At 35.6% G+C, this 22,610-nt stretch overlaps 1 protein-coding gene and 1 pseudogene across 3 annotated transcripts in view; one reads left to right on the forward strand and one right to left on the reverse strand.

The window, feature by feature from the left end:
• The window catches only part of LOC105279061, an 88,217-nt gene that overhangs the window by 59,396 nt on the left and 6,211 nt on the right, over positions 1-22,610 (forward strand). For all 3 annotated transcript variants that reach the window (XM_011338604.3, XM_011338619.3, XM_011338610.3), the window contains one exon: positions 8,400-8,785. In XM_011338604.3, coding sequence (XP_011336906.1) covers positions 8,400-8,785 — 386 coding nt within the window. The remainder of the gene's footprint in view (positions 1-8,399; positions 8,786-22,610) is intronic.
• LOC113563588 lies at positions 13,484-18,830 on the reverse strand (annotated as a pseudogene).

A 22,610-nucleotide genomic window follows, 5' to 3' on the forward strand; every position in this document is an offset into this window, starting at 1 on the left:
GTCCTAGATAGAACGGACTGATGTCCTTTTGGTGACTTCTGTTCCGTTTCGCTGGCTGCCACCCTTTGTGGACTAAAATTCAATTCAGTCGATGGTTCGGTTTAGTTCTGTTGGGTTTCGCTGGCCGCCATCAGTCTCCAGCTCGGCAATTCTTGATTTTCATTAACATAGAAATATTTAGCTTAGGCACTTATCTTGTCATACAGAATTATTTTAGAGAAATATCAATATAAACATGAAAGCAAAACTCACAGCTGGAGCGGCAAGTGAAGGTTGCCACAAAAATTGCCTTTGCGGATTGAAATTCAATTCCGTCGTAAATGGTACGGATTGGTTTCGTGGCGTTTCGCTGGTCGTCACCAAAGTATTACTTTGCACCAAGCACAAACTGTAATGAAAGGTATATCTTTGCATGAGCATGGTTTGTGGAGTAATGTAGACGAGAAGCAGATTTATTCATATTTAAAAATATTGGCCTGTCATCGATCAATTTCGATGCGTACCATATGTATTTATTTATACTTTTATACGTTTATAACTATATATTTAACGTATATTATTTATAACTTTATATAATATTATTTATAACTATAATATAGGTACTGATAATTGATAGTGCTCAAGAAACAAATATACCGTACAAATAAATTTTTATGTTCAATACAATTTTCAAATGTTTTATTTTTCTATTAAATGATTATTAAATGAAACGATACCATTTTTATAATTACAATGTAAAAATATAATAATGTGAATAATTAATATAAGAATTACAGCATAACGTATTTATTAAAAACTCTTTCATTACATAGTTTAAAAAAACAGAAAAAAGAATGGTAACAGCATGCTTCGAACGAGCGACGTCGAGCGTTCTAGCTAGGCGCTTTCTTCGCCGGGCTACGCTCGTTACTTGCAAATCGTTTCTACCGACTTAGTATATCCAGTAGGTAAAGCAAACTTTAAACTCTTATAACTCGTAAACTATTGCACTTTGGCAAGAGTTGTATGACAGTTTGTTAGTGGGAGGGGTGGACTACAATATATTAAAAGTTGAGCGAAATCCGAGGGGTCATCTACTTGGTCCTCTACTTGTGAGTTGCTTTTCGATAAGTATTTCTATGTACAGGGTGAGTCAGTTAAGACCGGCCACCTGAATAACTCCTACAATTTTGGTGGACAGGAAAAAATGTTTTAAGTAAAAGTTGTTTGTTATCGAAGGGGACATCGTGTGTCCTGCGGGTATCTGATTGAAAATGTGTCCGATTGGGACTGTGTCTGATCGGAAATGTGTCCGATCGAAAAATGTCTTCGTGTCCGATTATTAATGTGCGCAATCGGGACAATCCCATTAGCAATTCCAGCGGGCGGATTGTGAGATTGCTAAACGGTGTTGCGAAAACTGGAGCGTATTTGTTAATCATAATAAATTAATAAGAAATATTAATATAAACGTTTAATTAAATCTCTTCGCGACGCTTCAAAAGATTTAAAAGTAGTAAATAATTGTCTACATTTTTCAATCGTGGTTTTAGCAGTAATATCAATAATTATATAGTGTCGTCCTTTGCTGAGCCGAAAGGATTTTTTTGATGCTGGATGTGGTATCAAAGTCAATAGACTTCAGAACGAAACACACGCACGCGAAAAGAAACATTGGAAATCGAATAATAATTTACAGAAGTTTGTAATAACTGTTCCTTACACGATGGCACTTGAAATAACGCACCGAACGCGACTATGATAACTGCAAAAACTAACTGCGAAATATCTATAAGGTGCAGTGGGGTAAGTGCAGACTGGTTTTTGTAAAGTTGGACATTAAATGCATATATTATCAATCTCTAACAGAAATAGTTAATATTATCGGTATTCCAAGTATTGTGCAAGTATTAAGGTGCTATTTCATGCTGACGCTCGACGCTCATTTTTAGCGTCAAAACAGGTTACGTGATCAAAATTAACGCTGGATAATGGTCAATTTTGATCACGTGACCTGTTTTGACGCTAAAAATGAGCGTCGAGCGTCAGCATGAAAAAGCACCTTTATTGTTTAACTTATAGTGACTTCGGCGTCATTTTTCTTTTCAAATTTACATAATGATAGAAAATTGTACGACGTGTCAATTGGTCTGCACTTTCCCTTAAAACGGGGCAAGTGCGTAAGTGCGAGTTAAAAATGTATTGCAGCCTTATTTTATACACTACGAAGCAAGAGAGTAATTGTTAACATATCTGCTTTGAAATGCTTTTTACCGCATTGAATTATATAGGTTAGTTTCAGAGTTATTGTCTTCTAAAAATACAAGAACCCTTTGATGAAATTTGAAAGTGGGTTTGGTAAAATAAAACTACATAAAATATTAAAACACATAAAATAACATAAAATATTAAAATAAATAAGATATTTTACATAAAAGAACATTAATTCGGTAAATAAAAAGGTGGTTTAATAACTGTAGAATATAAGATAAGATAAACAAAAAACAAAAAATTAATAATTCAGTTATTTTTAACAAAAACAAAGTTGCAGATAGATATTAATTAGAATCTTCACATCGTTCGCACTCGAACCATGGCAGCCCTATATAAAAACCATTAATAAACAAATAAAAATAGCAAATTTTTTAAGAAGATACTTGAAGAATAAAGTCATTAAGAAATTTACAAATATCCTGGCTAAAGAAAGCAACGATGCTTCTGTCGACGGAAAAGCTCTCAGTCAACTGGTACCGGTGAATCTGGTAACCAAAACCAGAAAGCATTAAACGATAAATGAAGTCTGTGGCAAGAGCAGACCAATCTGCACTTACCTCACCACTTTGGTCTGCATTTGCCCCAATACGTAATATTAACGGGGCAAGAACAGAGTAATGATTTTTATGTAAACTTACAAAAAAAACTAAGTATTTATGTTTTTAAGAAATATTTTAAATAATATTCTTTACACTTACTAAAAAATTACAATCCAAAACACAATATTGCTTAATTAATAAAATTATCTAAATAGTACACACAACTTTAGAGGTTACCACAAACTGATGACTGTTTTTAACGGTTGATAAAATAAGCGAGAATTGCATATTTTACTGCGACATTATGTTGAAATATTAACACTAACTTCTAGTAGATCTCTACATATCAGATACTTTAATTTGACTCATATAATAATAAATATAACCAGTTAATGCACTTGCCCCGGTTACGCACTTACCCCACTGCACCTTACTGTGATTTGCTAAAAAGTTTGCAAACTGTGCTGAGGACCCTGAGACCCGCCGTTTTATACTCCATAGGTTTCTCGAGTCTTCTCGACAGTTCCAGAAACCTGGAGGGAACAGAACTTCGTTGGGAACAACATATTTGAATTTGTTTTATTTTGATCATTGACTCACCTTCATTCAGCAGTTGACGAGTACACTCAACAATAAACATGTTTTCTCACATTTTTGACAGCCGAGCAAAGGCTCATCGTGTTGTTGTTCAGTCATTGCTCCCTTTCAAATATAATTAAATGTTCTGATAAGGATTATGAGGATTATGTGAAAGAAATAACTCAAGTATAAGAACAATGAACTTTAATGACAATTACGAAACACGTCTTTATCGATCGACTACTGAAATGCGAGTGCCCAACTTTGGGCGGAAACGATTGTGATCCACATGTTTGCGCATGAGTAATAATGTAGTTCGACGTTTCTCGAATGATCCTGAGAGATCGCTATATTCGGACTAATTGAGCTTACATTGATTAGCGTTGTCTCTCGCATTCATTCGTATACATTATTTGACTCATTTGACTCAATGAAGCACAACTAAACTATCAATATTCAACACTCCAGCCGTTTATGTGCTTCATGTCAAAAATACAAAGATTAGAGTTTATATTGTGAAAACGGTTTCTAGGTAACGCTTTCGTTAACAGGTCCGCCAGCTGATTTTCAGAGCAAACATACGCAACATCTAATTCGCATTTTTCGACCTTTTCTCTTACAAAATGGAACTTAATATCTATGTGCTTGGTACGTTTATGGAATTCGGGATTTGTTATAAGTTTAATAGTGCTTTGATTGTCGACATAGAGTTTCGTAGGAGAAGCAATGTCACAATCTAAATCTCTTAGTAATTTACGAAGCCATACAACTTCTTTTGCTGCTGTTGCGGCTGCAACGTATTCCGATTCTGTTGTACTGAGAGTAACAAGTTTTTGTCTCTGTGAAGACCACGTCACAGGCATACTACCGATATTGAAAACATATTCTGTAGTGGATCTACGCGTATCGATATCACCGGCGAAATCGGCATCGGAATAACCAATTAGCATTTCCCCGTTTTCCCGAATTTCATAAAACAAACCATGATTCATAGTACCGAGCAAGTATCTGAAAACTCTTTTAACAGCCAATCAATGACTATGATTATGTTTTTTTACATATCGATTAACTAAATTAACCGCATACGCAATATCGGGTCTGGTTACTAACGCGAGGAACATAAGGGAGCCTACGGCCTCTCTGTACGGTACATTATTAGATTCTTGACTTTCTAACATAGCATCCGTCTGAATAGCATGCGGATCCGCAGGTATACTTACAGTGTTCGCGTCAATCATGTTAAATTTCTTAATAATTCGCGTCAGATAAGCGGTTTAGTGGATAAACATAGTTTTATTCACCCGATCACACACGATTTGCATTCCAACAAATAAACTACCATCACCGACACTAATATCACTTTACGTAGACTATCCAGTATTAATTTGATAGTATCTAAAGAATCACTTAAAACTAAACCGTCATCAACAAAAACTGCTAAATAAACTATATTATTGTTTACAACTGCGCGATAAATACATTTGTCTTCATTACTTTCTTCGAAATTAAATGTTTTTAGGAACGATTTAAATTTGAGATTCCAACAGCGCGGCGCTTGTTTTAATCCATATAACGATTTGTTTAACTTACAGACGGTTTTTGAACAATTTTCTAACTGTTTCAGTCCCTCAGGCACCTCCATAAAAATAATTTCTTCTAGCTCACCATATAGGAAAACAGTCCTCACATCGAACTGCTGCATCTCTAAATCTCTGTGTGTCGCCAGAGCCAGCAATACGCGAAGAGAGTCATAGCGGGCCACTGGTGCGAACGTCTCCTCGTAGTCGATTCCAAATTGTTGCTGAAATCCACGTGCACACAGTCTGGCTTTGTACCTCACGATTTTTCCACCTGAATCCTGGATGACCTTGAAGATCCACTTAGAATCGATTACTTTACGGTTGCTGGGTCTCGGGACCAGAGTCCATGTCTCATTTCTCTTGTGAGCGTCCAATTCTTCCTTGATAGCTCGTTTCCATTCATTTGAGTTTTGCCCCGTGACTGCCTCCTGGAACGTTTCAGGTATATTATACTGTACGTAATTTAGCTCGTACCTTCTAGGTGGGCGTAGTGATGTTCTGTCCCGTAACCGTCTGTTTGGGGTGGCGGGAGCAACCTCCTCAGCTTGCTCCACTTCTGCCTCTGAACTGTCACTGGAACTGATTACTGCAGCTTCCTCCTCAGCTTCGACGCCACCTTTCTCTGCTTCTTCTTCTGCTCTATTTACCGGCCACACTTGCGTTGCTGTATTTGACGGTTTTTCTTTCGCTTGTCCGTCACTTTCATTGAACACGACATCTCTCGAGACCACTATTTTATTAGTTTTTGAGTCCCACAGCCTGTAGTTAGGAGATTTTGCTTGATAGCCCACTAAGATTAATTTGTCCGCCTTTTTGTCTAACTTCCGACGAAACTGTTTGTTAATGTGCACATAAGCTTCACTTCCGAAGATTCTTGTGTGAGAGAGTTCAGGTTTCTTCTGATGCCAAGCTTCATATGGAGTTGATTCCTTCCCTGCCTTGATTGCTGTGCGATTCAAAATATATACTGCAGTATTGACTGCCTCAGCCCACAATTTCAGGGGCAAATCCTTTGCGTGCAGCATCGTCCTGGCACATTCGACGATTGTACGATTTTCTCGCTCTGCCTTTCCATTTTGTTCGGGTGTATAAGGTGCAGTATTCTCCATGACAATTCCACATGACTTTAAATAGTTCTTGACTGACTCATTTACGTACTCCCTTCCATTGTCTGCTCGAAGTACTTTCACACTCCGTCCATATTTGTTTCTTATTATCCTATCAAATTCTTTTAATTTTTCCAGCACGTCGGACTTGTGTTTAATGAAATACACGGTTCTATAATCAGTTGCTTCGTCGATGAACAGCAGGTAGAATCTGGCTCCTCCGATGGATGATTCAGAGAAAGGACCGCACAGATCTGTATGAATAAATTCACCGGCCTTCCACGTTTTCGATTGCACTTTATTTTTGTTGAATTTTTGACGATGAGCCTTTCCGTACTGACAGGATTCACAAAAGAAGTCATCGTTGCCTTTTATTTTCACACCGTGTATTGCCATACTCGTCACTACGTGTCTCAACTTCTTTACGTCCATATGACCCAGTCTTTTGTGCCAAGTCTGTAACGATGATGTAGTCAAGTTCATTTCTTTTTCACAAGTTTTTCTCGCTTATTATCACCTCGAAAAGAAGTCTATAAATGTCATTGGATTGTTTGTAACCGACTGCTTGCACCTTGTTGTTTTTCTTCAGCACGACACTTTGTTCGTTGAAACTGACACTAAAACCTTTTCTCGTACACGCGCCTACTGAGAATAGGTTTCTTCTAATTCGCGGGACAAACAGAACATCTTCAATTCTGTCTTGCTGCCAATGTCCGTTGATGAACTTCTTGATGATTACCGTTCCTTTGCCACTTACATCGCACTGTTTACCATCACCTAGCGACACCACTTCGCCATTCACGGACCTATAGTCTGTTAGCCACTCGCGTCGGTATGTCATATGGCAGGATGCTCCACTATCAGTAATCCAAATGTCTTTCACATAATTGCCCATCAGTTTCTGAACTAACTCGCTAGATTGCGACAGTTTTGCTTTGTTTGGACCGGAGCACGACGACTTAGGCAGCGTTATTATGAACGCACTGTTTTCACCGTTTGTCTTGTCTGACTCGCACTTTCTGTCTCTTTTCCGCTTGTAGCAGTCGCGCGCGAAATGTCCTTTCTTCTTGCAATAGAAACATTCCGCGTTCGACTTTCCTCGTCGATCACCTTTCTTGGCATGATTTGCATCCTTTTCCGCTCGCGCACCTTGACTTTTCTCTTTCAGTTTTACTGCGGCAAGAGCACTTGCAGCACTGTCTTCCACTATCAGCCGGCTTTCTTCTTTGATGAGTCTCTCAAGCAGCACTCCGACCGTTTGATCAGCCACCGGCACGCTGTCTCACGCTGTAGCCAATATGCTGTACTTTGCGGGCAGCGACCCTAGGATTTTTGCCATCACGTCCACCTCGGTCACCTCGTGGCCAGCGTCCCTGAGCTGGCTCGCCAACTTTTGGACATTTGTGACATGCTATATCACTGTGTCCCCTGACTTCATCTGATACTCATGGTATCGTTGAAGTAGCAACAGTTTACTTGATGCTGACTTCCGCTCATAAATACCTGTTAGAGTATTCCACATATTTGCAGCGGATGTACAACTCGTCAGCCCTTGTAACTATTCTCTCTCGACCGATGACGCAATCAAGCTCATAGCCTTGGCGTTATCTCTCACCCAGGCCTTGACTGCTGCATTTGCTCCATCTCCAGCGGGTCTTACCCTTGTTCCGTCCACCACATCTTCCAGTCCATGAGCGATGAAAGCTTGCTTGATTTCGAATTTTCACGTTTGGAAGTCCGTTCCATCAAACTTGGTGATGCCTTTGCCGAACACTTCAAGCGCCATGTTCGTTGCGCTATCTTACACGTGGCACTGTTCGATTATCGCGGAGTCCTTTCTTGTAGTGCGCGTACACACTACTTTTGACTTCACACACCCGTTTTAATTCGCGAAGACTGGGCCCATAACCTGATAAGGATTATGAGGATTATGTGAAAGAAATAACTCAAGTATAAGAAAGAACAATGAACTTTAATGACGATTACGAAACACGTCTTTATCGATCGACTACTGAAATGCGAGTGCCCAACTTTGGGCGGAAACGATTGTGATCCACATGTTTGCGCATGAGTAATAATGTGGTTCGACGTTTCTCGAATGATCCTGAGAGATCGCTATATCCGGACTAATTGAGCTTACATTGATTAGCGTTGTCTCTCGCATTCATTCGTATACATTATTTGACTCATTTTAAATGAAGCACAACTAAACTATCAATATTCAACATGTTCTAATTTGTGATTTTAAGTTTTCAAGTTTGTTTCAATTTTATTCTCAAATTTTTCTTAATTACATAATTTATGTATTAAGATAATGTCTTTTATTATTTATCTGATTTTAGATACTGGGATTCGACTGGGAATAGCCAAGAAATAATAGATATTCCGCAGAACAACAAAGCGATAATCATCAATAGCATTGCTTCGTCATACGCGTTACAGAGGCCAAGATATCTTGCAACTTCAAAACTCGTGACCGGTAGTAACAAGAGGTATAGTGAAACAGGAAAATTTGGTTGGCCATACTATCAAGCGTATAAGCAAACGGCGAAAACGCAAAAGGCACAATTCTACAATGATATCCAGAGAAAGATAGTCAATGCGTCAAATATGTCAAATATAGGTTACTCATTTCTAAACAATGCAACCAGTTTGACGGATCAGCGTGAGCACAGATTGCGAGTAAAGCATCATGGATTGATATCCAAAGGCAAACGAATTAGAACACGTATGTATGACAATCTTAAACGAAATTATTATCATTTGATTTTGATTACTATTATCATTTAATATTCTATAATACTATAATACTATAATATTATTACCATTATTTCTTATTTATTATTACTACTGCATCATTATTATCATAATTATTGTACATTACTAATTAATAACATACAATGAACAGTAAAAGTTCTGAAACGATCAAATATCTCAAAAAGTATGTATTTTTATTTAAATATATATTTATTAGGAAATAATGGTAAATAAGTGAGAAGTGCCAATCCAACGAAAACTCCAGTTATTTTTACATCAATCAATAAAATTATTTTAAAAATAAAATTTTATAAAAGTCTTAAGGGAGAGCAAAAGTTATTTATAAAATTATTAACAAACAATCTATTTAATGATTTTGCACGAATTTTCAGCTGTCTACGTGAAAGGAAGATTGAACTAGGTTAGATTAGGTTAGATTAGGTTAGATTTTTGCGAGGAGTGATTGCAAGGGGAGAGGCAGAGCCCTTTCCCCACCCATATTTCTATTATTCATATTTATAGATCTTTAATAGATTCGCAGATCTAAACAATAATTTTGAAAACAATAATTGTGGGATGACTAAATTAGCAAAAGAGATAATGAGTGAGTGTCGGATGTGTTTGATGTGATGTCGGATGTGGAAAGAGAGAGAGAGAGTGAATGTCGGAACGATAGATCGCACGTGTTATGCGAAGTATGATCTGAGTGTGATTGATTTACGATTTCGGCAGCGCGGCGTGCCGAAAAGGGTAAACCTTAAGAAAAGGGGAGGCATCTCCTATGACCTTGACCTTGACATATGTTTTTAAGGTCATCCTCCTGAGTGACCTTCAAAAGGTTTTAGCCGGCGCTCGTTGTTTGTTAAAAAGTTATTAACAAAAAAGTTTAGTGAATATAGCATAATTTTACGATACCATATACGTTTACAAAAGAGTATATTTGATGGAATTTTAACTTTAAATCAGAAATAGATTTGGGTTAGGTTATATTTTCCGAAAATGGAGCCCCGGACACATACGTTTGTTTTTTAGCCCGCTTCGCGGGAGGGTTGGGGAGGGCAAGGCCCCTCCCTCCCGCCGGAGCTAGTGTAACAGCCCAGCCAGCAAAACGATAACATAATGAGCTCTTAAAGAGGTCATATTTGAGAGTATGATGTCTTACAATACCATCAAAAAGATATCATAATGATATCATAATGTTGCCCAATGCGTCGATTTTAGAGGAAATGAAGACATCATAGAAATGATGTCGCAAAGAGCTCTTCAAAGTGACATGTAATAGATGTCACAAAAGCCTTTATATTGGGAGGTGGACAGTGACCGAAATAATGTTATTAATAACAGGGCAGCGATCACTTAACTGTTCTCTTAGAGAGGAAACGTGATAAGTTTCATTAATATATATGGAATTTATCAATGATACTTTTCGCGTTTCTTCTTTAGAGGAACAGTTAAGTGATCGCTGCCCTAGCTGTTATTAATTATTTCTGTGGAATATTTTCTATAAAATAAGTGTAGGATATAACGTATAATTATTTATTTTTTCTTAAAAATTTGGCTCAACAGTTTTTAATAGATTTAAAATGGCATTTTTGAGTCCATAATGAACATATTCTCCAGGAGGAACATCACGCACAATAATATTTTTTTGGAGTCTTCAGCAATGTCCTAGGATCAAGTGGAAGATTTTTCACGTCTTCTCCATTAACATTTTTTAATAATTGCAGTAGTGCACCAGCTGCTGCATGAGAAATGTTGTATTCACATATCCATTAACTTAATTGCTCGTTAAAGTTAATACTTTCCTGGCGTCTTAGAATATTTACATCACAATTTTCTTGATTATCACTATCCGACTCTGATGATTCCATATCAGAATAACATTGGAACACACATTATATTTTTCTTGCCGAGTCTGATTTGTGTTTCTGAATGTGCTTGCACATGGTTATTTTCAATATTTTCATTTTGAGCAACTTCACTTTGAACAACTTCAATATTTTCACTTTGAGTTGCATGATTATGCAACTCACAAACTTTACGGAGTCTTCTGGTTTTTTGACTTGCTAACAGGCTTTTAAAATCTTTGCGGAAAGACATTCTGATATTCACAATAACAGTGTTGCAGGTTATCAAATCTAGCTATAATATACCGAGGTTATTGACTATACTGAGAACACATTATGATCTCGTTTCCATGATATCTTTTATATTTCTTTCTAAGGATAACATTGCGAGTTCTCTTATTAGACATCTCTACAAATAGACAACATAAAGAGCTCGTTTCAAAGATGTCTCTTAGAATGACAACTTAAAGAACTCATGTTCCCAACGATGCTGACTGGGAGATTTCACAAATTTTGATCACCTGGTACACGGCACGGATCCTGGCGGGGGGAGGGGCCTCGCCCCTCCCGCCCCCGCCCTCTCGTGAAGCGGGCTGAAAAATGAGCTTATGTGTTCGGGGCTCCAGTTTCGGAAAATATAACCTAACCCAAACCTATTTCTGATTTAAAGCTAAAATTCCATCAAATATACTCTTTCGTAAACGTATATGATATCGTAAAATTATGCTCTATTCATTAAACTTTTTGTTAAAAAACTTTTTAACAAACAACGAGCGACGGGTGAAACTTAGTGCGGGTTATTCGGGAAGGTGACTTTTGTAATATATGTCAAACTCAAGTCCTTGCTTTTAATAAACAATGAGCGACAGCTAAAACCTTTTGAAGGTCACTCAGGAGGGTAACCTCTATAATATATGTCAAGGTTAAGGTCATCCGAGATTGCTCCATTAAACTAAATAATTACCAAATTTACCACATTTTACATATCCCAATGTATCCACTCTAATTTTAATGTTAATTTAACAGAAGGCAAATATGTAAATAAATAACACAAGTAATATGTGAAAAATTATCACTTGGACGTATAATATTAAATTTAATTAAAATAAAATGTAGCGGTAAATCAGAAAACAGAAGACAGCCATATCTTTTTATAATAAATAACATAAGAGACATGTTGACTTAGATAACATTATGTCGTCTTAAAGACGTCTAAAAGACGTCTTATATTCTTATAAGACGTCTTGTAAAACTATCAGAAGGACGTTGTTATGACGTCTTTGAGAAGTCTTATGACCCGATTTATAACGTCTTTGGGATGTCTTTTCTGAAGTCTTTGGAATGACATTTTATATGACGTCTTTGTGATGTCTTATATAAGAATTATTAGGTCTGTTCTTTATTGCTGAACTCCCTGCACTGGGCTGCACTAGTTCAGAGTTTATCCTTTTCCTCCTAATATGGAGTAAAAAAGATAAACTCTGAATTAGTGCAGCCCAGTGCAGGGAGTTCAGCAATAAAGAACAAACCTATTATTCTAATTAATAGATTAATAGGTTATAACATTCTGTCCTCTGGCTTCTGCCAGCTTCCTTGCCGATTCCAAAAAGTCTTAACTCTTGGAGAATTGGTTTGATTATCATTGACACATGGATTAGAAAGACGTTTTTATAACGCGTTAGAAAGATGTCTTTACGACTGATACAAAATGTCATCGACAAAATGACATCCATAACTTAACGTATGTCATTTTGTCGATGACATTTTGTATCAGTCGTAAAGACATCTTTCTAAGACATTATAAAGACGTCTTTCTAATAAAGCCTTAAAGTCGTTTCTAAGATGTGTCTTAAGGGGGCGTATCCCGTTTGCACACGGAACGATTGTACACCGCACGATTGGACACGTTGTATTGCACACGGAATGATTGTACACCGCACGATTGGCCACCGCACGATTGCACACGCACATTGCACAATTGGACACCACTAAAATAGATGTTCTTTCCACAGTTTTATCAATAAATTTTATTGATAATTTGGTGATATTACGATTTCCAGGGCCCCTTGATTTGACGACGGTTTCTGATAGTACTTTTAACGCTGAATAAAAAAGTATATAGGTCTTGGACTAACTGCTTTCGTTTTCGAGATAGTCGGTGTTAAAAATGACGATGGTTTCGAATAGTACTTTTTATACGATTTCGCGTGGGTTTGACGAGATTCGTATCTTAGACATTCCATGCCAATCGAGGTCCACCCTGCGGGGGGGGGGGCGAAGGCCCCTCGCACCCCCCCCCCTTCGGTGTGTGTGTGTGCACGCGCGCGCAAACAAACTATGTGTATAATTTATACACACTAAATTTATACACATTAATTGTATTAATACAATTTATGACAGGTATGACAGGTTTCCTAACCTTCATAAGTCATCTTTAACACCGAATATCTCATAAACGACAGCAGTTAGCCCTAAAATACCTATATACTTTTTTATTCAGCGTTAAAAGTACTATCAAAAACCGTCGTCAAATTGAGGGGCCCCGGAAATCGTAATATCACCAAATTATCTATAAAATTTATTGATAAAACTGTGGAAAGAACATCTATTTTAGTGGTGTTCAATTGTGCAGTGTACAATAGTGCGGTGTCCAATCGTGCAATGTGCGTGCGCAATCGTGCGGTGGCCAATCGTGCGGTGTACAATCGTGCGGTGTCCAATCGTTCCGTGTGCAATACAACGTGTCCAATCGTGCGGTGTACAATCGTTCCGTGTGCAAATAATGGAGGCGACCCGTCTTAAGGACGACTTTCTGACAAAGTCTTAAAGACGTCTATCTTATAACGTCTTAAGGACGACTTTCTGACAAAGTCTTAAAGACGTCTATCTTATAACGTCTTAAGGACGTCTTTCTAACAAAATCATAAAGACATTTTTTTAAGACATCTTAAAGATATCTTTCTAATAATGAATTTAAGACGTCTCTTTCACGACGTCTTAAGGACATCTTTCTGATATAGTCTTAAAGACGTCAGTTTTAAGACGTCTTTAAGATGTCATTTCGACATGCGTGTATCTGGGGATTTAACAGATGGAAACTGTTATGGAGAGAAAAGTAGCACAATTTATCTCTTATATTAACTCAAAGCAGAAAAGTCAAAATAACACAACGACAATATGTTACATTACCATAAGAGTATGTTAAAAATTTAACATAAAAATGTTTCTACACGAAAAACTTTCAACAGAAATACCAAATGGTTTTTACCGTGTAGTAATGATATTTCATCATAAATTATTTATTCAATGTGCAGTAACGGCATAACGACAAATGTATTCTTTGCGTATGGCATAATTAACATTTTCTTCCTTATATCCGATATGGACCATGTACATAATTTAGACAAATTACTAACTACATAAATTTCAAGTAATGATGACAAGCATGGAATATGGAATAAGTTTTCTTTAATCATAAATTTTTTGCCAATAACAACTGAGCATTTTCTTGTGTTACAATATGCAATGTTTTCAATTTTTATAATACTTTTATCTTTCATAAAACAGTAATTATTAGCATTATCATTCACTTTTATAGTATACTGTAAAATATTAATAGTTTTATACTGAGGATTTGTGCAGTCATGAATAAGTGGGCCATTACAATGTTTATTCAAAAATTGTATTTTAGGACTTTCTTCGTATATCAAAACTATATTACATATTTTATCATTTTTCTCTGTATATCTTCTATGTAATTGTTGTAATGGTTTATCAGCTTTGCGAATTATTTTTTTTATTTCTTGCAAGAAATTCTCATATTTGAAAGCACTAAATAAATCTAAAGTGCCATGTATTCGAACATCATCGCATAAATGAATCAAACCATTATGAGAACATTATGAGAGACATTGTATTCTTCATACAAAATTTTAAAACTGTTAACATAATGAATTAATAATTCTTCAGCATAATCCTTACATAAATTTCAAGTAATCCTTACATAAATTTTCACAACATAAGATTCTAACTGCTATATGAACTGTTCGAAAATCATGGTATAAATCACTTGAAAGTATTTCTTGAAGAACAGCAGGGCCCGTGTATAATAAAATTTGTCTATATTCAGTTGCTTTCCATTGTTTTAAATAATCCAAAGGTCTCGATTTTCTACAAAATTCAACTGGTATGGTATGTTTAATACACTACTCACAAAAATTAGAGGAACACCAAACTTTTCTTAAAAAATAGGCAAACTTCAAGCAGCTGTAACTTTGTTAAAAATGAACGAAATTTAAATTTAAAAAAAGGATTTTAAAGCTTGAAACTTCTACTTTCGAACGGTTGCCATGAGTTTAAATTTCTGTGACGTTTGGTAATTTTTACATACAAAAAACTGCGAACTGGACAAAATAAGAAATTTTCTTTTCACTTTGAAGGTCTGTCACGTATCAAAAAAAACTCTGCGAAAATTCTCGACTTTGTATTGTAAAAGATTGAAGTTTTCCCAACAAAACGCTTTTTTAAAAATTTTTCTACGAGTTTTTGTTACTAAGTTATCGCCGATTAAATAAAAATTGGCATTGTTTACTTTGATTGCTCATAACTCCGGTAAAAATCATCGCACAGCAATTTAAAAAACGGATTCTTAAAGCTGAAACTTTGCTCTATTGAACGGTATACTTGCCCAAATTTTTTCGAAAACATGTAACCATGCTGAAAATGGATGAATATAACGTAAAAATGAATGATTTTTCACTTTGTCATTTTGACCTTAAAAACAATCGTACAGAATGACAAACAAAATTTGTTCTTCACATTTTTTTATACTTTTCAATACCATGAATTTGACAAAAATTTGCCGAATAGCTATAAGATTTTTTTCATGGTGGCCACTGTGGTTTTATGGGACAAAACTAAGAAATTGCTAAATTTCAGTAAGATAAAATGGAAAATAATGTTAATTAATGTTAAAAAATTGATTTCTAGCGCACTATATTAATCTTTATTAAGTCAGCAATAACAAAGTACACACTTTTCTACCAAAAGTTGAAAAAATTTGTGAACCGCCGGCGTTAGTTTTATCCAAAGAGTACCACGTGGAGGTCGCACGGTCGGATTTACGCTTCGTTTTGTGCGCGCGCGCGTGTGTGTGGGTGCGTGCGTGTATGTGAGCGCTCACGGATTGCACGCAACTAGTGGAACGTCTTGCCGCTAGGCGGCGACAAGACGTAAGACGTTTCTCGTAAGTGAAAGAGTTCAGCTACATTACTTAAGATCGCGCATTTGTACTCACATGTGCTTATGCTTACATACGTATACGTATACTGAGCTGTTCGGAGTTATTCTATTGGCGATTTTTGATACTGTCTGATATATCACTAGTTAAGGTTTTTACTTATTCCTTTACTTATTTTTACATTTCTTCTTTTCTTTTATCTATTCTGTTTTCTCCTACTTCCATTTTCTGCTCGTTGTTCTTTTACGATACCTATGCGTCATTTATCTGAGACAGATTGTGCTCGTATTGTGACACTCTCCTACAGGAGAATTACAGTCAACGATACGTTGCCAACCAGTTTGGAGTAAGTCCGTCCGTCATTAATCGGATTTATTCCCGGTTTCGAGAGACTGGCTCATACCACAGACGGCCGGGTCAGGGCCGTTCTCGTGAAACAAGCGCTCGGGAAGATCGAATGATCCGGCAAGTTACACAAAATCGCTTTGTATGCACACGTAGAATTGCCGGCAATATTAATTATAGTCGACAGCATCCGATCTCGGGCTTCAACGATAAGAAATCGTTTGAGAGAAGCGGGATTGCACGCTCGTCGACCAGTGCAAGTTCCATACCTTACCCATCGTCATCGTCGCCTACGACTACATTATGCTCATTCTTTAGTCAGTAGGCGACCTAGGCAATGGAATTCTGTACTGTTTACGGATGAGTCTAGATTTTGCCTTTTTGGCAATGACAGACGAGCCCGTGTTTGACGACGTCAAAGAGAACGCTATTCCGAAAACTGCAACAGACCGGTTCGAGCTTTTCATGGTGGTTCTGTAATGGTATGGGCAGGAATATCTCGATTTTCAAGAACACCTCTTGTAATTATCTCTCCACCAGGATTAACTTCTAGACGATATGTTCATGAAATACTAGAGCTATATGTTCTACCAATTAGAAATCGAATTAGTCAACGGTTTCGTCTAGTGCATGACAACGCACGACCGCACACTGCTCGTTACACCCAACAGTTTCTGAGAAACCATCAAATCGGTACATTATTGCATTCGCCAATGAGTCCCGATGTGAATCCAATCGAGCCTGTTTGGGATATGTTAGAGCGCCAAGTACGCGAAAACTATCCCAACATCGTCGATTTGGCTTCGCTTGTCACAGTTCTTTGCCGAACTTGGCAGCGAATCCCTCAAAGAGCAATACGTCGTTGCATCAATATGCGAAATCGATTGCGAGCAGTCATTTTGAATAGAGGCGGAAATACACGTTATTAAATTCTTTTTAGCGTTAATCACTCCATCTTGCATTAATCACTGATACACTCCACATAATACATAAGCACGCACACGCACGCACACACACACACACACAAAACGAAGCGTAAATCCGACCGTGCGACCTCCACGTGGTACTCTTTGGATAAAACTAACGCCGGCGGTTCACAAATTTTTTCAACTTTTGGTAGAAAAGTGTGTACTTTGTTATTGCTGACTTAATAAAGATTAATATAGTGCGCTAGAAATCAATTTTTTAACATTAATTAACATTATTTTCCATTTTATCTTACTGAAATTTAGCAATTTCTTAGTTTTGTCCCATAAAACCACAGTGGCCACCATGAAAAAAATCTTATAGCTATTCGGCAAATTTTTGTCAAATTCATGGTATTGAAAAGTATAAAAAAATGTGAAGAACAAATTTTGTTTGTCATTCTGTACGATTGTTTTTAAGGTCAAAATGACAAAGTGAAAAATCATTCATTTTTACGTTATATTCATCCATTTTCAGCATGGTTACATGTTTTCGAAAAAATTTGGGCAAGTATACCGTTCAATAGAGCAAAGTTTCAGCTTTAAGAATCCGTTTTTTAAATTGCTGTGCGATGATTTTTACCGGAGTTATGAGCAATCAAAGTAAACAATGCCAATTTTTATTTAATCGGCGATAACTTAGTAACAAAAACTCGTAGAAAAATTTTTAAAAAAGCGTTTTGTTGGGAAAACTTCAATCTTTTACAATACAAAGTCGAGAATTTTCGCAGAGTTTTTTTTGATACGTGACAGACCTTCAAAGTGAAAAGAAAATTTCTTATTTTGTCCAGTTCGCAGTTTTTTGTATGTAAAAATTACCAAACGTCACAGAAATTTAAACTCATGGCAACCGTTCGAAAGTAGAAGTTTCAAGCTTTAAAATCCTTTTTTTAAATTTAAATTTCGTTCATTTTTAACAAAGTTACAGCTGCTTGAAGTTTGCCTATTTTTTAAGAAAAGTTTGGTGTTCCTCTAATTTTTGTGAGTAGTGTAGTTTCTAAATTGTTTGATAATGTTTGATATTTATAATGTTGTAAACGAAGTTTTAAATCACCCGTTGTCCACATATATAAACATTTTCTTATAACTCCAAGGCAAAGTAAATGCATGTAATCAAGAGGAATATTTTCTATAAAATGTAATTGTGGTATCTGTTTTAAATGGGTAGAGCCTAAATGAAAATTTTCATCTGTTTCATTTAAGAAATCATTATTTGTTCTCTTTGTAGCATGAATATCTGCAAAACAGATCCCAGACAGCACAAGGATGTCCTAAGGACATCCGAAGAACATCCAGGACGTACATGTGTGATATCCTGAGGATATCCCATTTTAATCCTCGGATCTCCTCTGGATGTCCCGAGGAAGAGGAAATGATAGCCATATATGATCCTCTGGAATATCGAGGGAAATCCTATGAAATATCCTAAGGATTTCTATAGGATATGTTTGGGATATTATTCGTACGTTTCAAGGACGAAACCCATACAGCACAAAAGCTCCAGGGGACGTTGCAGGGACGTCCACAGGATATATGTCCTAATTGATTTCTGTGCTGTATGGGTATTTATCAATTCTATGTATCAGTGCCTCAAAGATAGACAGAGTTAAGTCACATTTTTGTAAAAAAATAGATTTTTATATTTTATGAATTACTCTCTAAATTTCGTGTAGTGGAATCTCACTCTTTTGGAATGAGATATCACTTCAAGCAATAATGATTTCAAAAGAAAAGAAGAAGAAAAGAGTACTGGATCGGTTTTCCGGATAGTTATTTATAAGGTGATAACGCAAATGTTTCTTGCGAGAACGTCACGCCTGGCCTGGCCATCTATCGGTCGCTTGGTGAATTAGAGGCGGGAATCTCAGGATATCCTGGATGTGTTTAGGATAATTTTAGGACGTTATAAGCTATCTGACGTAATATAGACAGGCCATATTTTTTACAAACATCCTGTGGTTATCCAGTGGATATTTATGGGATATTTATATTTTCTTACAATATTCAAAATTTCTAATTATGTTAAATATTCTACATAATTGAAAATAATTATAAATGCATACTAAATTTTCATAAAACAAATTTAGAATCATATCTTAAAACATTCTCGAAATATCCTGAATCGTCCTGGACATATTCAGGATGATCCTGAGGACATTTTGTGCTGTCTGGGATACGTCTATTTCTATATTCTCCTTCACTTACACATTTTGTGCAACTAAAGTACCTCTGTGACCTTTTATATTTAATATGAAAGATTTTGCAGGAGCATCGCATAAAATTTGTTTAAGTGTAATATTGTAAAGTTTTTCACACAGGTAAATTCCATAGTTTACTAACTTAATCATTTCTTCGATAAAATTTTGTAAAAACTCATTGCAATTTGTTGGCTTTTTACATCCATAATATGCACCAATTATAAAAATTTCTTTATGTGGCAAAACAGATCCTACAATTGGCCATAATGATGATGTTGAAGATTTCGATAGAGGTAATCGATATTAATTCCTAAATTTATAGTATTTATATTATCAAGTCTATAATTATATTTTCTAAACTATTTCTCTAATCCAACACGAACTCCAAAATGAGAATATATACCCGGTAAAACAGTTTTGATTTTAATGTATTTTGGCGTACGCAATAAAGTTCTAGGATCTACTAGTAAAGTAGAAAAGCATTCATGAGTACGAAGAATTTTAAAAAGTCCAGTTAATGCAACATGATTAACATTGTTAATTATAGCCCAGTTACGTAACAAGGATTTAAAATTTTTTTCTTCTTTCTCTTTTACATTTTCAATAATATTTAACTTGGCTAATTGAACTGAATTATTTTTATTTCATTTGATTCATCTATTATATTCACATTATCATTATCATTATCATTATCATTATCATTATCATTATTATTATCATTTCTATTTTCGTGATATATAATCTCTCTATCATTGTTAAATTTATTCACATAAGACATTTTGGCACTTTTACTTATCAATGATGATTGTTTATCAGCCAGGAATTAATAATAATAGACAAGGAATTATATTTCAACCAACACTGGCCATTTACTTGAAACTCGTATCACGTGGAAAAGGGAAAAAACGATTATTGCATTTGACTGACAAATCCCATCGGCGTGCAATAGATCGCGTTTGAATAATAAAATAATAGAGGATTGCTGACCATCTAGCATACGTTTAGCCAGGAAGATCGATAGAAAAACTAATATTCAATATGAAATTAACTGGCGAGTAATAATAATATTTCAATAAAAAATTAACATAAAATAAAAAATGTTTGCATGCTGTTATAACTTTACGGTGGACTTCCACACCACCCTTGAGGTTCCACTAATGGCTAATGGCGTTAGGTTCTTTAAAGTGGACCTTCGCCTCGAACCATATTGTATTACACGCATACACAGGTTTCTTGACGAAAATAAAAATCAGAGAATAAGTCTAATGTAAAGAAAGAATGATAGAAGTTTCGTTTATGTTTCTATCATTCTTTTTTTACATTCCATTTCTGATTTTTATTTTCGTCTAGAAAACTGTGTATGTGTAATACAATATGGTTCGAGGCGAAGGTCCACTTTAAAGAACCTAACGCGCTATTAGTAGAACCTCAAGGGTGGTGTGGAAGTCCACCGTAAAGTTATAACAGCATACAAACATTTTTTATTTTATGTTAATTTTTTATGTTCATATTTACAGTGCTGCCTAATTTCGTGCATTTGGGAGCATACTGTTTCAGTCTCGCTCGGGCGAGAGAACAATTTGCATGAAATCACATGGCATCACTGATTTTATGTACGCCACATTTTATTTTATTTATTTTATGTATAGTTTCAATAATACGCACGAAAAAAATAATTTTACTGTTGCAGTGAAACTGCTGTTGTTACTAATGTTGCATATTTGATATAATAACGACAAATTTCTCTATTATAAAATAATATAATATTATAACTTAATAAAATTATTCAACATTACAGCAGAACGTAGAACAGAAAGTATTTTATTTTTATAGTTCATTTTAGTTTTACTGTAAACACTTTTTGCTAATTTAACGAAATTATTTTTCAATAACATTAGTATTCTTAACAAATGGTATTGCTATTCATACAATAACTTTACAAAATTTACTTAAAACAGCATAAAATATACTATGTGCATCTAAATTCTTTTTCTCCGTGCGATATTTGTGATTTGAATAGATTTTTCACTTGCCTGTACATTTTTTTTTTATTCAAAATAAAAATTACCCTGCCTTAAGGCAATTGGGTTTTGTGCGCCCGCCGATACAACACAACAACTTATCAACTAACAAATTAATTAAACCAAACAAAAACAGAGCATGTGTATCGTGCTCCGCCATTAACTCTAAATAACTACCACAGCCGCAGCTTAACTTGCCTGTACATAACGGTAGATCCAAGCAACTGCCATCTCTGTGGCGTTCCGATACTAGAGTTGCAGTCGGTAACTTATATCTCATGGTAAAATGTTGACAGTCATTAAGACTTACCCTGTATATGTTTATGATTGAGCTTGAGATTGTGAGGTCAGAAGCGTGTGTAAAGAAAAATAAAATGACATCGAAATGCCAGGTTGCTGCGTGGATGGCTGTAAAAATCGAAGCAAAAAGAATTTTCGTTTATTTCGCATTCCAACAGACGAAAAAAGACGCAATGAATGGCTAAAAATAATTGGCAAAGATACATTGGCAGCAAGGGCTGTTATTTGTGAAGTTAATGTTATTTTTTATATTACAACATAATTATATAATTATTTAATTATTAATTATTTATAATTAGTTATAATTGTGTGTAAAAATATTAATTTATATACGGTTTTCTTTTTATTACTTCACATTCACACAAATATATAATTTGAATAAGCCACGTGCTGGAGCCAATATGTCGGATGATTGCGGTACTTTGTATATCTAGTGACTTTATGAAAATCTATTGTCTCACGGCCGCTTTCCGCTTACGGTCGAAGCATAGCAGTACCTCCTCCAGTATTATTATATCTTAGTGGTAATCAGGTCGGAAAAATACTATAGAAGTAAGAGACTGGCCAAGATTTTCAATGTCTGATTGGCTGGATACATAATGGCGGAACCAATCAATGACGAGGAAATTAAGCTTACTACAGAAGTACCGCTCGCGTAAACGTAATGATAGTTGTGAATACTATTGAAAAATAGAAATATGAACAATAAGAGTTAAAATACATTCAACTTTTATTAAATAATTATAAATAATATATGTATAAACATGCAATGTTGTTCACTTCTTTATATAGGGTGTCCCATGGGAAGTTGCTGAAACTAATCAGCTGTCATTTTTAAACGTATGCAGTTATTGAAAAAACAAAAATTGCGTTGGAAAGAG

The sequence above is a fragment of the Ooceraea biroi genome, chromosome 2 (assembly GCF_003672135.1).
Source record: "Ooceraea biroi isolate clonal line C1 chromosome 2, Obir_v5.4, whole genome shotgun sequence".
NCBI classification, from domain to species: domain Eukaryota; kingdom Metazoa; phylum Arthropoda; class Insecta; order Hymenoptera; family Formicidae; genus Ooceraea; species Ooceraea biroi.